Source organism: Leuresthes tenuis, unplaced genomic scaffold (genome assembly GCF_036924035.1).
Source record: "Leuresthes tenuis unplaced genomic scaffold, fLeuTen1.0.hap1 SCAF_5, whole genome shotgun sequence".
NCBI classification, from domain to species: Eukaryota; Metazoa; Chordata; class Actinopteri; order Atheriniformes; family Atherinopsidae; genus Leuresthes; species Leuresthes tenuis.
Genome location: NW_027325359.1, coordinates 1,438,853 through 1,453,894, shown reverse-complemented (window position 1 = coordinate 1,453,894; position 15,042 = coordinate 1,438,853). Strand labels below are relative to the sequence as shown.

Sequence of the window (15,042 nt, the reverse complement as noted above, 5' to 3'; positions counted from 1 at the left end):
GTTTAGCATTAAAGGTAGTGGTGCTGAAAACAGGCAGGGCACAAATGTTTGGGCAGCCCTGGGCTCTCTGCTCGGTTAAAGCTAAAGAGATGGCTTTAATTTAGTCTGTCACACACAGCATGTTACGTTGGTCGGATTCAATGACCACGAGCCTTGTTCCAGAAACTTCAGCTTCTGTTTCTTCAAGAAGTTCAGTGGAATTTGAATATTGGTTTGGTGTGATTGTCCTGTTAAAAAAAGGCCGGTCTCTTCTCAATTTCATTTTCTCAACTGACTGCATGACATTCACAAAGAGGATTAGCTGCTGTTTAGTGGAATCCTTTCTTCCTGGCTGTCAGATAACCCTGAAGCAGAATATTTCCACCCCCCGTCTATCATCAAATGTGATCCGTTTCCTTTATTTATCTCCAAAGACACTTTTGGTGAAGTTAAAAAAGATGAATAAATGCCTTTATCTTTCTGAATAAGACCAGAACATTAGCAGATACATATTGGCACGGATTAATGCCACATTAAGAGTGCAAAGGTTAACAAATAGGCTTTTTTTTTTGGTTTTCCCACAGTTTTCATTGTTCTTTATGCTTTGCTCTCTACTCTGTGGAAAACCTGATATTATTTGTCAGCTGAACATCAAAGCAGAGTCATAACGTGTCGATGGCTCGCAAAGTTACCATTACTTGATGCACATTCCCTGGTCTTGGCTTCGCTGGATGTGAAGGGAGAAAAAAATCAATTTCAGCAACACAGACACACCAGCAGGAACACAAATGCACATGCACGTGCACATACAGGCAGAAACACTATGTATCACAAGAACAGTCTGGTGAAGAGGTTTGAAGCAGGAGTCTCAGCAGTATGGGTTTGGATTCCAGTGTAAGGGTTCTGGTGCAGGACGGGTTGCTACAGTTGCCATTACAGCAGAAATCTGCTGTTACTAAGCTGCCAATTTCTGTAACCTTTCCCTCCGTAGTTTCGGTGTTCACAACACCTCAGAAGAATTTGAATATGCAGTCTACTTTGTACAGAAGACATCTTATCTGGACTGGATTAAAGATGGTAAAAAAGTTTTGGTTGGGTTATTTGAGACCATATAACAGAACACTAAGACTAAAAATACAATATTTTTGGCTTTGGCTTCTTCTAGCACTCGGTGCCATTCAATGGCAGACCCACTGACATATAAATACCAGCCCTGATTTTTGCGATACTCAACCCAACAGCCATGTTCAACCGAGCTTGGTCCGAGTATTTTGGCTGTAAAACAGCACCTGGAGCAGGATGGACACATCAATAAGGATTTGGACTGAACCGCACACCCAGAACTGTGCCGGGCTGTCATTCAGCACAAAGTAGGTGGTCTTGAAGACATCACCAGCAGTCCACAGCAGCACCATCTTCACACTGGAGAAATGGAGACACACATAGAAACAGTCACAGCATGAACACTCCTAAGGGAAAGCTTTAAGCTGTTAAACAGCTGCACTGTAGCTGCAGTTAGATGAGAACGGTGACACATAGATGTGCAACAAGCTAACTGGTAATAGTGTACAGTTAGCCACACTGTACTTAGCTAACCTCTAAACTTCTCCTGAACTGAAAATAGTAGCCCGCTGTAAGAAAGTAACAACTCGATGGAGAGAGAAAAATAAATCAACAACAGACAGGAAAGTGAAGGAAAGACAAAGATCTGAAGAAATATATCTAAGAGAGACATGAAGTTTGGAGAAAACATGTTATTTAGGACCCGTCATTGACCAGACCAGCAGCCTTAACCCCAATCCTGTACCGTGATGGAGTTCTGAAACTTTACAGAAAGCACCAGACAATATAGAAAAGATCCTATCTTCATCAGTCTTTGTTCCTGTTCTATTTAATGCTGTTCCTTCCTTGCTATCCTTGGCTCCATTTGTTCCTGTCTTGACTCATTTGCTTTCATATTACTTTAACACTTACCCCATAAACCCTTCCTCTCTCTTACACCAACTACTATCCAATTTCCTCTATTCCATACTCTTGCTTGTTAAATCCCATGGGCTTGGATGTAAAATAAGTATATTCTTTTCATTAGGGCCTACTGGGCCTGGGGACGACCAGGACCATCATTCATCGGTGAGACATAGTGTAACGGTCAGAAAGGGGTGAGGGAGAAAGGAGGAGGAGAAAGACAGAGACAGAGAGCCTGCAGAGGACAGCATTTATCTAGCATGCAGTGAGAGGGACACGACTGAAGGTACGCAACCACCAGAGAGAAAGACCTCTGTGAGCTAGCAGAGGATGAGTGCATGTGTGTGTGGGGGGGCAGCCTAATGACTATGGGGACAGCAGCCCTGCACTATCCTTCAGCTCCCCTTGCAGAGTTGCATCAAACTGCTCTGGGCTCCCTCCAGGCCTGGATGAGGAACTAAAACATTAGTGACACACTATTCTGATCTAGCACAGAAATGTGATATCAGTCAAAAAACAGAAATATACCAAATGTAGAGAATTAATGTATTGTGGAAATGTGAAAAACAGAAACTGACACAAGCTGTAAACACAGGTGTAATGAACGGTAGTGTCCCATGGGGCAAGATGACACAAAGCCATGGAAAGAACAGAGCATCACGCTGGTTTGAATGATCAGGGAAACAGGACGCCATTTATTTTCAAACATCCAAAAAAATCAGCAGCCTCCAAAAAAAATACATATATATATATATATGTGAGTTCAAACTGGCCAATCAGGTTAATCCTCAGCTCATACATCCAGAGTACAGAGTGAAAAACAGTGAGAGTACAGTCCCCTGTAATGCTCCTGTGCTGAAGACCAACTTCTCAGATTGGCTTTAAGAAGAACTTTAGGTTTCCAAGCAAAAGATTAGATACTCAGCTCTCTGCTTATTCTCTGGATGACACAAATGGTCCTTTTACAGCCAAATTAAGCACCTCAGGCTCTTGTTTGAATCAGGATACTTGCAGTAATCTAAAAGTCTTATTAAGGAGGTCTTGATTAGGGCACAACTGAATCCCACTGACGTGTTGTGCCTCCCCAACAATTCAAACCTTTGGGGTAAATCCAGAAATAATTGCATGAAATCATTTGGTACTTTTCATTCTTTCTGAGCTGCCAGAGTGCCTCAGGGAAAATACTTTCTGTTCCACTACAATATAAATCTGTATGTATATATATTCCAGTTTTTTTCCTCAGACAAAGCACTTTTCCTAAGTGTTTTATCTCTCTGCTCATCTTTTTCCTTCACTGCCCCATTAAACTGTCTTCTTTGTTTCTGTTGCTGATGTCGTGACTCCGATCGTCTCTTCACTAGAAAACGGAAAAATACCTTTTTCGTTATAATTTAGTGATGAAAATCTTTCATCTGCCACTATTGTTATTATTGTGATTTAACCAAATGATAAAGCTGCACTTTATGGCACAATAACTTAACACGTTGGAATTGATCCATCCCCTTTCGGATGTGTTTGGAGGGTGATAGTTTAAGTTTAAGGCCAATTTTCTGCATTTGAACCCTGAATTAAGTGTTCAGTTTATAGTTTATATGTCAGAGACAGAAACAGGATAATTAAAGAAATATTTAGTGGGTTGCTCCAAAATTAAATCAATTATTGATATTGTTATTTTTGTTTTTTAATACCCCCTTCCACCTCCTCCCATCGCCCTGTTTAAATGTTCTACTCCCCCCCCCTGGCTCAGGGGACGCAGATATCATTAATAAGGGCCAGTGTAAATATTAAAGAGGGTGGGTCATCTGTATCTAAGAAGTCTCCACAACAGCACAGGGAAAGGACACAAAACACAGTAATTTAGCTCTTTAACAGCTTTACACACACATACCTCACATTTTACTGTTTGTGATGCTAGGCTCATGGAGGCTCTTTTGTCGTGAGGCTTGTTGCTCAGCCGAAGCTGATGAGAGACACAGACAAGACCAAACAATTGAACTTGGGCCTGAGTAAAGATCTGGCTGTCCTCTGAGGGGAGAAGTGATAATGGTATTGATTACTGACAGACTGACTCTCACTTACGCATCAATCAGCATCAACAGCTTGAGTGAAATTGTACAAAAACACAAATGCACAGCCCAAAAGTGCACGTTTTCCACTGACACACACACGCACGAAACACCCTCCAAACATTCATCTCTGTTCAGCTCAGCCTGGACATGTTTCTCATCGATTCCACCGGCCTGACACCTTTATCCAAGCTAAAAGGCCAGAGATGAGAGAGAAAAGCATGAAACCGTGGATGGGTTTCTGAGCAGAAAAGTCCGGGAGCGTGGAGATGGGAGGATGGACAGATGGATGGCAATGAAACCAGTCAGAGGGATGATAAATCTAGAGAGGAGTGAGAAATTAAACCACCCTGATAGCTGCAGTGACTGGACAAAGGAGAGCAATGGAGACAGCAGCGTGTGACACCTGCGCCGTAGGTTAGCCTGTCAGTGACTGCTGCACATTGAACGGTGCTGTCGGGCCAATTATTGGCTCTTTTGCTGGGGTGAACACGTGGAACGTAACAGAAAACAGGGCTAAGATTATTTTTTAGGAGAGACAACAAAAAGCAATTCACATATTTAACAAAATACATATCAGTAGACAGAATAAAATACAGCTAAGCAGTGACAGATCTTCACTAATCCTAGTTAAAGCCTCTGTTTTCAGCAGCTTCCCTTCATTGCACTGATATGTTGCCTTCAAACACTAATAACATGAATCAGGAGGCTAACAGGACCTCCATTACTGGCTGATTTATTGCTGCAGGTGTAGCTCATTAGAACAGGGACACTGTTAGGTTTACTATAATGTATGTCTATTTCATGTCTGCTGGTCCCCTGCAAATTTCCAAGAGCCCTCACCTTCCTGATCCCATTGCTCTGTTGGTCAATGTGTCTCTTTTTGTCTTCATCCTGCACACTCTCACCACTCTGTAGGTTACTGAGGAAGAGGTTCAATCTGCCTGCTTCTAAAACTTCATCCTCAGCTCTCATTTCATCCTGTACACATATCCCACCATGAGTTCCAGCCCCTACGTCCTACACTGTAGTTCAACCTGGGTACAGCCCAAAAGTCCAATGCATGGATGCATATTGTGGCTTGTGGACAGGTTTGTCAGTCCTTACTAATTAAATTTACCAATTTCAGTTAGATTCATGAATGCACTGGTTTGTTTACTGGTTTCCGGTGACCAAAAGCAAAAAAAAATGACCCGACTGCAACCACAATCACAAATAAAATCTTTGCAGGCTTTAAGCTTTATGCTGGGAATCATGTGAGAAACTGTCTCCAGAGGAATGGGTTTAGATAGTCCACGTAAGTGACAGATAACACTGATACAAAGCTGTATGGATAGTAAGCAACAGGGGGTTTTATTTAAATCTACAAACATCTTCAGTAAGTTCTTCCTCTCTTTCTTTAATTCAGCCATGCTTATGTACATTGGGCTGAGAGGTGCGCCCACACATATGGGCTGTGCACGATGTGATTTAGCAGCATGGCTGCAGCTCTCCCCGAAGGGGGCAGATAGAGAGTCGAAAATCAAAGGGCCCAGCAAGAGAGATGCCGAGCTGCTCTTAACCCACCAACCATGAATTATGCATGCTGATCGATCGCACACAGCCAAACACCAAAAAGTTCCCAACCTGACAGAAAAAGATGGATTCTACATCACAAAATGGAGCAGAAGAAGGAGGGTATTATACAGAGTTTGCCTGAGGATATTTCAAACTCGCAGGTGATTACTATTTCAAAACAGTTTCATAAAATTTCATAAACCAGCACACTATTCATCCAACATTTGCTTCTAAGATAAAGAGTGAGTTGTGATTATTTACCCAATATTAACAACATTCAGTGATATAACACTCAGCCACAGTGGTTTATGAGCAACATAAAGACAAAAGATGGTCCGTAATGGATGTAAAACACAGACAGAACTCAGGGGAAAAGACCTCTCATTTAATTTAATTAATCATTTTCATTTACCATCCACAAGAGGAATTTAACACTTCAGGAAAATCCACAAGGATTAGGTGGTGAAAGACACAAAACAGTCCAAAAGAGACATTAGCCTCAAATACAGAGCCAATCATTTCAGCTACAAGATAAAGAAGTAGATTTTAGTAGACTGTCACAGATGGCATCAAGTCTCTGTAACGATTTGTCTGCAATTACATAAAAAGATGAAAGACGGTAAGACAGCCGAAATCCACAGAAATAAAATAAACCCATCTAAGGATTGAGGTCGTTACTACCTAAACAGTAAGTTTCCTCTCATCTGCAAAAGGAAAGCTGCTGTAACTCAACGAGAAGGTAAAGGTCAAGGAGCTGGGACAAGTCTAACCATGAAATAAAATGAAATAAAATGTGTTTTCTGTGGGTTTACTTAGAAACCGATGGGAATTGCTGCAGCCAGAGTGCTTTGGGCTTTACATAATCCTGCATGAGTTTTGTCCTGAGGAATAAAGACAATGTAGCATGACCATGACATTTTAAATAAATCTGGTGTTATGAGAGAAAAGAATGTGTACTGTGTTAGAAAAATCCAGTTCTACTCCGCCTTTGTCTCTTCCATAAATAATAATTCATTCATACAGATATTTACACACCACACAGTGAAATTACCCCACATGTTTCTTCTCAAAACCCCCGTTGTATAAATAAAAGAAACTGAGGGTTTCACAGAATCATTCTGGGTGTGATGTTGCTCTAAAGGGAAAATTTACCATCAGTTCTGCATTAAAAAGTCTTGATTAGCTAATGAGGCGCAGCGGTAAGTTGGTGCCTGAAAGCTATCATTGAACAGAGATTTTTGAGCCTGACACTGTTGCAAATCCAGTGATTGTCTGGTCCTGAACCATAAAAAACTGACTAATTCAACACTAGTTAAACTGAAGACTGATGTCTTATGACACTGATGTGAAAGAAGAGTTTAGAGAAAGCTTCAGAAGGAACCTAATTGCTACTATTAATGGTACATTTTAGGTTCCTGACCGCCAACATGTCTGCTTGTTTGCGACTCCTCGTGCACATAATCCACAGTCACAAAAATTCAATTCAAAGGCTTAATCTTTGCGTGCACAGTGGTTAGCACCCACCCTGAGAGGGAAACTGTGGTGCTCATGGAGAAAATCCACTGTCACATTGCACTTCCAGCAGATCTGGGACCATATGTACACACAACCCGGCATTTATGAAGGAAGAATGCGTACTGAAAGCATATTTTAAACCTTCCCTACATATGATTTGTAGAAATAAAGAATAATACATGACAGAATTGGCTTTTTTTTTTAAAACAAAACAGCCCATTTTACAGAGCCAGCAGTCCTAATTAAACATTTTAGACCCTACAGAGTTTGTAAATAATTCCCCAGACTTCACTGGTTGATTAATTCAACTAGTTAATGTTGATCCCATAAAGATCTGCAGGCATGCAGATTGATACAGTCGACATCTTGACACCTTCAGATTTTCTCTTCCTCTCCTCTGAGGAGAGTATTTTTATGCTGATGTGTTTTTATATGCACATTAATTAAGGGAGTGCATTCATTCATTAAAAGGCTTAGAAGTGGGAGTCAGAATCGTGGACATACAATCTCACAAAACCCGGTGATATGGATGCAGAAACACATTTCTGCATGCTTGAGGACTCGGTTTTAGTTGTGCTTCTATGGTTTTATGGCTGTAGCCTGTTTAGGTGCACTTCTAAATATTCATGCACTATTTAAAAGTTTATTTTTCAGTTATAGTGAATTATAAGTATCTAAAACTTCCACATTTCTCTTTCTCTATGATACCTGCCATCATCACCAGACTAACATTTAAATTCCTCTGGGATACAGCTCGAGTATACGGGTCACAAATTGCTTGGAGGTCATCACAGTGTCTGCATCATATTCTCATGGGTCAGACTGTAAAGGTAAAGCTGCAGCTGAAATGTCCTCAAGGTGATGGTTTCCTCAAGAGAAACGTGGAACCACCATTAGGCTGCCATCTGAGGGACACGATAATAGGACCACCATTAAAGCTTGAAAGGTGCCAAGCTGACCTGGAAACAAGAACCAAGCTTCTAGCTGTGAAGGTGCCAGAAAAACTCTGACCAAGAGCTGAATATGGAGCAGAAATGGACATATACTCTTTCTAATATACATGTGGACTCCACTGACTGCTGCTGGGACATTTGTGACAAGGAACAGCAAAGTGAATTTAGAGAGACCAGAGAAAGTGGCAGAGAAAGGACGCATTTGTCTGCATATATTACTGTGAGACACACACATTTCTGTGTCCTCTGTACTGTCACTCAGGGACGATGTGGAGGATTGCAGCATTCGTGCAGAGCTGGGAGACCAGAACTGGATTGGAAGCAAAACAGATAAACTATAATGAGAAGGAAAAGAAAAACAGGAAGGCCCCCCCCCCCTGGGATGATGAACAGAGCACTGAGCAATCTCTCACACACACAAACACATTTTTATGTAAGCAAATCACAACTTAACCATCCAAATATTGCTTCCTCCTGAGTAATGAGTGCTTTCAAATGAAGAGGGTCAAAACGCTGTCAGACACACAGCTTCATGAATGCTGAGAGCTACTTGTTTGCTTGAACCCTCAATTTAGCAAATAACACTGTAAAATATGGTTAATTGAGTATAATGGATGCTGCTTTTACACCTGCAGTGGCCCACATTATCCACTGCAAAGAAGCAAAGGTGTGTTTTGTGTCCACACTGATTCATTAAAACCAAACCAAGAGGTGTAAACACCCCATGGTCTGATTGGTAACTCACTCATTGGGCACTTTTATCAACTCGCATTTAGTTTTAGAGCTCGTATAAGGATTAAGGGTAATATAAACATGCACAAACGCTCTTTTAATTAAAAGTAAAATCACGAAAAGTCTGTTTTTCTGTAATATCACACATAGGATCAACACCAGAGTACAGATAAAGAGTGCAAAGAGTGTCACGGTAAGGATTTATGCAGATATTCAGTATTTTTCCAACTCATTCTGGCCAATTGGCCCCGGCTGATACAAACACATGCATATATTATTTCACCCAAAGAACATCAATGCTCTCTTGCAGTGGAATTAGCTAAATTAGTCTTTTTTAGAGACTTTTGATGCTTTTTCTCTGACAACAACGAGTTCGACTAACTTTTTAATATCTAATTTCAGAAGCATTTATTAGCCAGAAGCAAAGATGAACTGACACCAGTGTGCATCCTAACAGGGAATATTTCAAGTTCACTAAACACTCTCCTGGTGGTGCTAAGGGGTGTCAGGTGAGCAGTGAACCCTCAATTTTGCAAATAACACTGTAAAATATGGTTAATTGAGTATAATGGATGCTGCTTTTACACCCGCAGTGGCCCACATTATCCACTGCAAAGAAGCAAAGGTGTGTTTTGTGTCCACACTGATTCATTAAAACCAAACCAAGAGGTGTAAACACCCCATGGTCTGATTGGTAACTCACTCATTGGGCACTTTTATCAACTCGCATTTAGTTTTAGAGCTCGAATAAGGATTAAGGGTAATATAAACATGCACAAACGCTCTTTTAATTAAGAGTAAAATCACTAAAAGTATCTCCTGGTGGTGCTAAGGGGTGTCAGTGTGCTCCTCAGCACACTTAAGGTGAGCAGTGATGCTGTTTCCACATAAAAGCATCCTCCTCTGTAGAATTGCATATTGTAGACTCATAAAAAGAGCTGTTATCTACCTCAAACAATTCTTCTTAACCTTTAGCTATCTCTCTGGGGATCTGTTTTTTTTACTTTTACCTATTTTTCTCTGAGTGTTTTTGGAGTCATCAATAATTTAGTTATGATCTCATATCACAGAGATCACTTTGTAATGCTTTCCAGCTTTATGCAAATCAAAGATTCACAAATATGCGTCACACGCTCACTTCTGACCATTTAACTAAAAAGGACGGCCCCCCCCTTCAGCCTTCTTTCACTTATTGAACGCCACGCTTTGAAACTTCTACCTTTAATTAGTTTCTGCTGATGCCATTAGGCTTAGAGGTCATGATCAATAAGACCCCGACTACATTAAAGGAGACAATCACATATGTAAATACACCAATTACATTTCTTTTATTGTATTTTTCCATCACCTTTCTTGATTTCCCTCGAGTTGCAGCTTAATTACACTGAACGTATCTGTGTCTTTGCTCCAGTTTTCCACAATATGCATACAGAATGGATGAAATGGAAAAAACAGATCCATACAGTCAGTAATGAAGCTTTGGGGAATCTCACTGGACAGCAGCGAGTTCCTGTTTCATGTGGGATGATGAGAGGAAGTACTTCAGTACACAGGATGCGAGTCAAACAACTAAAAACGCTGACAAAGCTGTTTTCTTGCAGCAGGGTCATCTGCACAATTAGGCACAGAGATCGATGGGGAGGTTAGAAATGATTCTACTTCCTGAAGGGGATAGATTTATAAAATGGATTGGAACAGAAATATTTATGTATGGTTTGTTTTTAGGAGGGTCTCATACATGTAAATTTAGGAAACCGATGTTGTAAAAATAACTCAAAGCTATCAAGTCTATGCCAATTAAAGGTAATGCTTTATGAAAACTCATTTTCTTTTTCAAGGCACAGGATGACACTCAATTGACCTTGTTTTAACTCATTTTCAAATTGTTCTTATATCAGTTTTACACCAGGAACATGTGTGAGAGAGCTTCTGCTTTGCTGAACTGCTGCAGCGTGCCTACATGTGTGTTTCCATAGCAATGACCTCACTGTTGCAGTGCAGCATATTTTATTTGCCTTTGGTAAAGCAATAAATACAGTTTTGCTTCATTTTGATTTGACAAGTAAGGTGAAGTTTCTTAGCTGCAACTCGAGAGCATTCGCATGCAGTTTTTCCAAATATTCTAGTTCTCACAGGTGTAAATAAATGTCTTTATTCAAGATAAAGATTTATTCAACCTTTTTCTTTCCAGCCCAAATTACAAGTGACTCACATAAGATGGATGCTACTAAAAATACAACAAAATTGAGTTATATTCAGCTAATATCTTCTATTAAATGTGATGACTTAGGAATATACTGCAGCATGTGTGGAATATGTTCACAGCACATGGCACCTTTGTCACCCTGTCACACAATGCTGCAAAATGGGCCATCTCTCACAGGAGAACATGTACAGAGAACAAGGCTCCTTTCGCCTCTTTGTTTTATTCCCAAGTGTCCGTCATCCTGTGAGAAGTGAACAGAAAAACAAACATAGTGGAGCAGACTGAGACAGAACACAGACTTAAAAAGCTATCTATAAGACTGTAAACTGGAAAAAGTTGTCAGAGAGACATACAGGCACCTCTGTTTTAGCACCATATCTGGAATGCCTGTCACAACATCACAGCTCCTTGAAACTGAGCACATACTGGTGACTTTTCATAAAAATTAACAAGCCATTTATTGCTCACCACGACCATTATATTAAAAAATATGTATAGAAATGTAGCACCATAACAGGTCAAATGTCAGTTTTTGGGATTGTTCTTTTTGTAAATACTGTTTACCAATCAATTTTGTGGTAATTGTCTGAAATAAATTCATTCAAAATTCATTAATTCAAGATGACATATATTAGATTAGTATAATACAAAGCATTCATGGCTTTATGAAAGGAACACGCAAACTTTATTTTGTGTGATAGAAAACTAAAAATCAAAGTGATTGTTTCACGAGGTCAGCTTGAACTTCTTTTGAGTCTTTTTTCATCATCTCTGACATTCAAAACACAGTGGACTCCGTATGTAAGCCCTGTGCATGTGCTGAAAGGTTAACTGCACCAGTTTCCATGGCAGTGGAAAAATTAACCTGAGAATGAGTGGGCGGAGCCTCAAAGTCTGCAGCTGTTGTGAAAATAATTAAACTGTCCCACAAACTCTTGGCAGGATTCTGTCAGCTGCCAGTGCAGCATTACAAAGCACAGAAGACTCCAAAATAACGTTATCAATCATTGTTTTGTACGCAGATGCACAATTTGTTTGATACTTTATCAGGATTGTGTTTAATATGAGGCCAAAACTCACCTTGTGACTTTATTTCTAAAGAAAAATGCTGTTTTTGCTCTTTTGAATAGTTTTTTTGGGGGGAGTTACCAAGCTTTCACTTGCAAATGTGCTCAATTTCACATCCACTTAGATGTATAAGGGAAAGAGACACTAGATCAGGCCTGAACACGGTTATATGCATGAGAAAAACTCCTTCGTGTATATACTTTGCAAATTATGTGACTATGGCCTCAACGTGAAAGCTGCACCGTCTTTTATACGCGAGACTCCTAATGATTAGTTGATTTACTGAGAAAATAATGTGCAGATTAATCAATAATTAAATGTTTCGCTGCAACACAGATACAGTTTATAAGTGCATTTATGTGAGACTACAGTACTTCTTTAACCTCAGCAGAGAATGAGACGATCCATTTAAACAGAGCATCCATAGTTTTTGCTGATAATAGATGGACGACGTAATGAGGGAAATAATGATAATAATTAGCAGGAGGTTCTGTTCCATTAGGGATGTTATTGATCTTGCAGTCATCTCCATGCAAAGATGTTCAGTTTACACATTGACCTTTAAACACTGCAACAACAGAAACACTCCTAATGCAAACTAAGGGTTTTGTGTGCCTCCCCCCTTCACCCATTACTCCCTTCTTATTTCAAGGTTATCATGAACTCTGAATTATTTCAATTAAAACCTTTTTGTGGCGATCACAGGGAGATATGTATTGTTTTTTATAGTTTTAATGGTGCTCAGCTGTTTATACATTTACTGAGGTCCACAAAACCAATACATACCATTTAAATCACCTTTTTTACACCTTTTGGGTTAATTAAATCATTGATTTTTCCTATAAACACAGTGATGTTAGTGAGCACTCTGTAGGTGCAGAGCGTGCTGTACCTCATTCCTTTAGTCGAGCTGTTGTGGAAGTTTTGGAGTAGCTGAGGGACGCCAAGCATAGCCTCAAACATCACAGCCAATGAGCCCAGGGTCTCCACAAACACAACAGAGTCCAGCAGCAGCAGGGTGACCACAGCACACAGCACAGTGAAGCCGAAGCAGAAGAGGAGGTAGTCTTCAAATGCACTCCACTTCCAGAAGTATTCAAAGCTCAAGTCTGGAGAGTGGGGAGAAAAAACATGAAACCTGGAATCAATACAAAAACATATGTGAATACAGACCGGGGGGGAGACGAAGGACATGACAAGGAAAGCAAAATTGAGAGAATTTAATGAGTAGAATTCATACAAAGAGAGAATAATGAATATTCTCCTTACAAAATTAAACTAAAGAGCAGTGATGACAAAGAGGAACGCTGCAAGGTGATGTAATACATGAGGAGGATGCTTCATAAAATCATTTCTGCAAGGCAAGCACTCTTAAATCAATACTGTGGACATGAATAAGTCTACAGAACAAAGATAAATTAGACACCCAAAAAGCTTCTACATTTCTATTACCGTGGATCAACCAATACATTTAGGTTAATAACCTTTGGTTTAAAGCGTTTTTATTGCCACAGTCACTCAGTCTGGCACAAAACACCGAGACATTTGTTTGTTTGCCAAATGGTGAGAATGCAACTATTGAACTAACGTGTCAATAGCCACGGAGGACACAGCATAAAGGAAGGCTCAGGACCAGATACACCAGGTCTTCTACAGTTAAATTCCCATCAGCCATCTCATTAATGGACCATAATATGACTGACAGTCTCTCATTGCCTATGTATGACCATCGAGCTGTGGAAAAACCAGCTGACATCAGCTAAAGGGGATTGATGGTTAAATAAGAGCACATTAGTTAGCGTGGCGACTCAAGCGTGACGATCAGCACCGGACTGTGCTGCCATTCTGCTGCCACTTTCCACCGTTGAGCTGACAGACCTTTAGAGGAGTGGGTAAACATGCAGGAACATACACCCTACATGAACCTGGCCCTGGATGTCAACACAGTCAACGGCTGTAAAATGTCAGCAGTGGGGAGGTTGAGATTTATATGATAGCTCTTTTTTCCCCCCTGATTCATCGCTTACCCTCTCACAAATAAAGGGCAGCTGACTGTGGAGCCACCCCGAGATCAGGGTCAGGATCTGGCTGAAATGGTCATTAATTTGGTTCCTGTGCAGTGCTAAAACACTTAATCCCTGCATTGATTACTCTGCTGAAAATTAAGTCACAATCTAACCCTCAAATTAGTAAAGAAGTGCCCTCAGTGGGTAAAAGTACACGATAACAAAGTAAAATGACTTAAACAAAAGAACACAAGTAATATGTTTAGATTTCTATTTTCTGGTTGTTTCCATTGTTTCCATTTTTCTTAAAGGGGAACTCCGGTATTTTTAAACCTTATTTCTGGCATGAAATACGTTCATCTACTCACAGAGAACAGTTTGGTGAAAGTCGGCGTCCTTCGGGAGATATTTAGATAACTGGAGATCCATATAACGGAGTGAACGGGGCTTAGAGGATGCAGCCTCTAAATAAGGCATTATCTGTCTTTATTTCACCAATACTTTAAGAAGAATGAATGAATGAACGTGTGCTATAGCTCTGTTAGCTCATAGCTGCTGTGTTGTTGTTATTGGCGGCTATCGGGGGGGCTTATAGAGGGCTTTCTACACACTCGTCTACAGGGATGATGTCATCGACGCCCGCCGCAGCAGCACAGAAATAAGGTCTAGGTTTAAAAATACCCTTTAATATGCATGAAGTCTTCAATGAAAGAGACAAATACCACCTCAAGTGAGCAAATTATTATTATTCCTTCATTCTCCCTTTATTTTTTCAACTATTATTCACCTGTTCTCTTCTACTTCTCACACATTCCTTTGGGAACCAGAGCTGATCAATACTTATGGCAGCAGTCATTTGATGCGGAACTGAATAAAATCAATTCAACTTTTAACACTGAACTTTAAAGTCTGGTGTTACGGGATGTTGTTGGGTTTTTGACCAGTGTAAACGGGGCTTTATTTGCTTTCTCAGGTATTTCCGTGAGGGGCTTTCA

The 15,042-nt window shown here is 40.2% G+C and overlaps 1 protein-coding gene across 1 annotated transcript in view; it reads right to left on the bottom strand.

Moving 5' to 3' along the window:
* Window positions 1-832: 832 nt before the first annotated feature.
* The window catches only part of LOC140306798 (solute carrier family 66 member 2), a 37,988-nt gene continuing 23,778 nt past the window's right edge, over window positions 833-15,042 (bottom strand). Inside the window, exons 4-5 of the mRNA XM_072385390.1 lie at window positions 12,934-13,150; window positions 833-1,401 (exon numbers count right to left, since the gene is read on the bottom strand). Of these exons, the coding sequence (XP_072241491.1) occupies window positions 1,227-1,401; window positions 12,934-13,150 (392 nt within the window). The 3' untranslated portion in view covers window positions 833-1,226. The remainder of the gene's footprint in view (window positions 1,402-12,933; window positions 13,151-15,042) is intronic.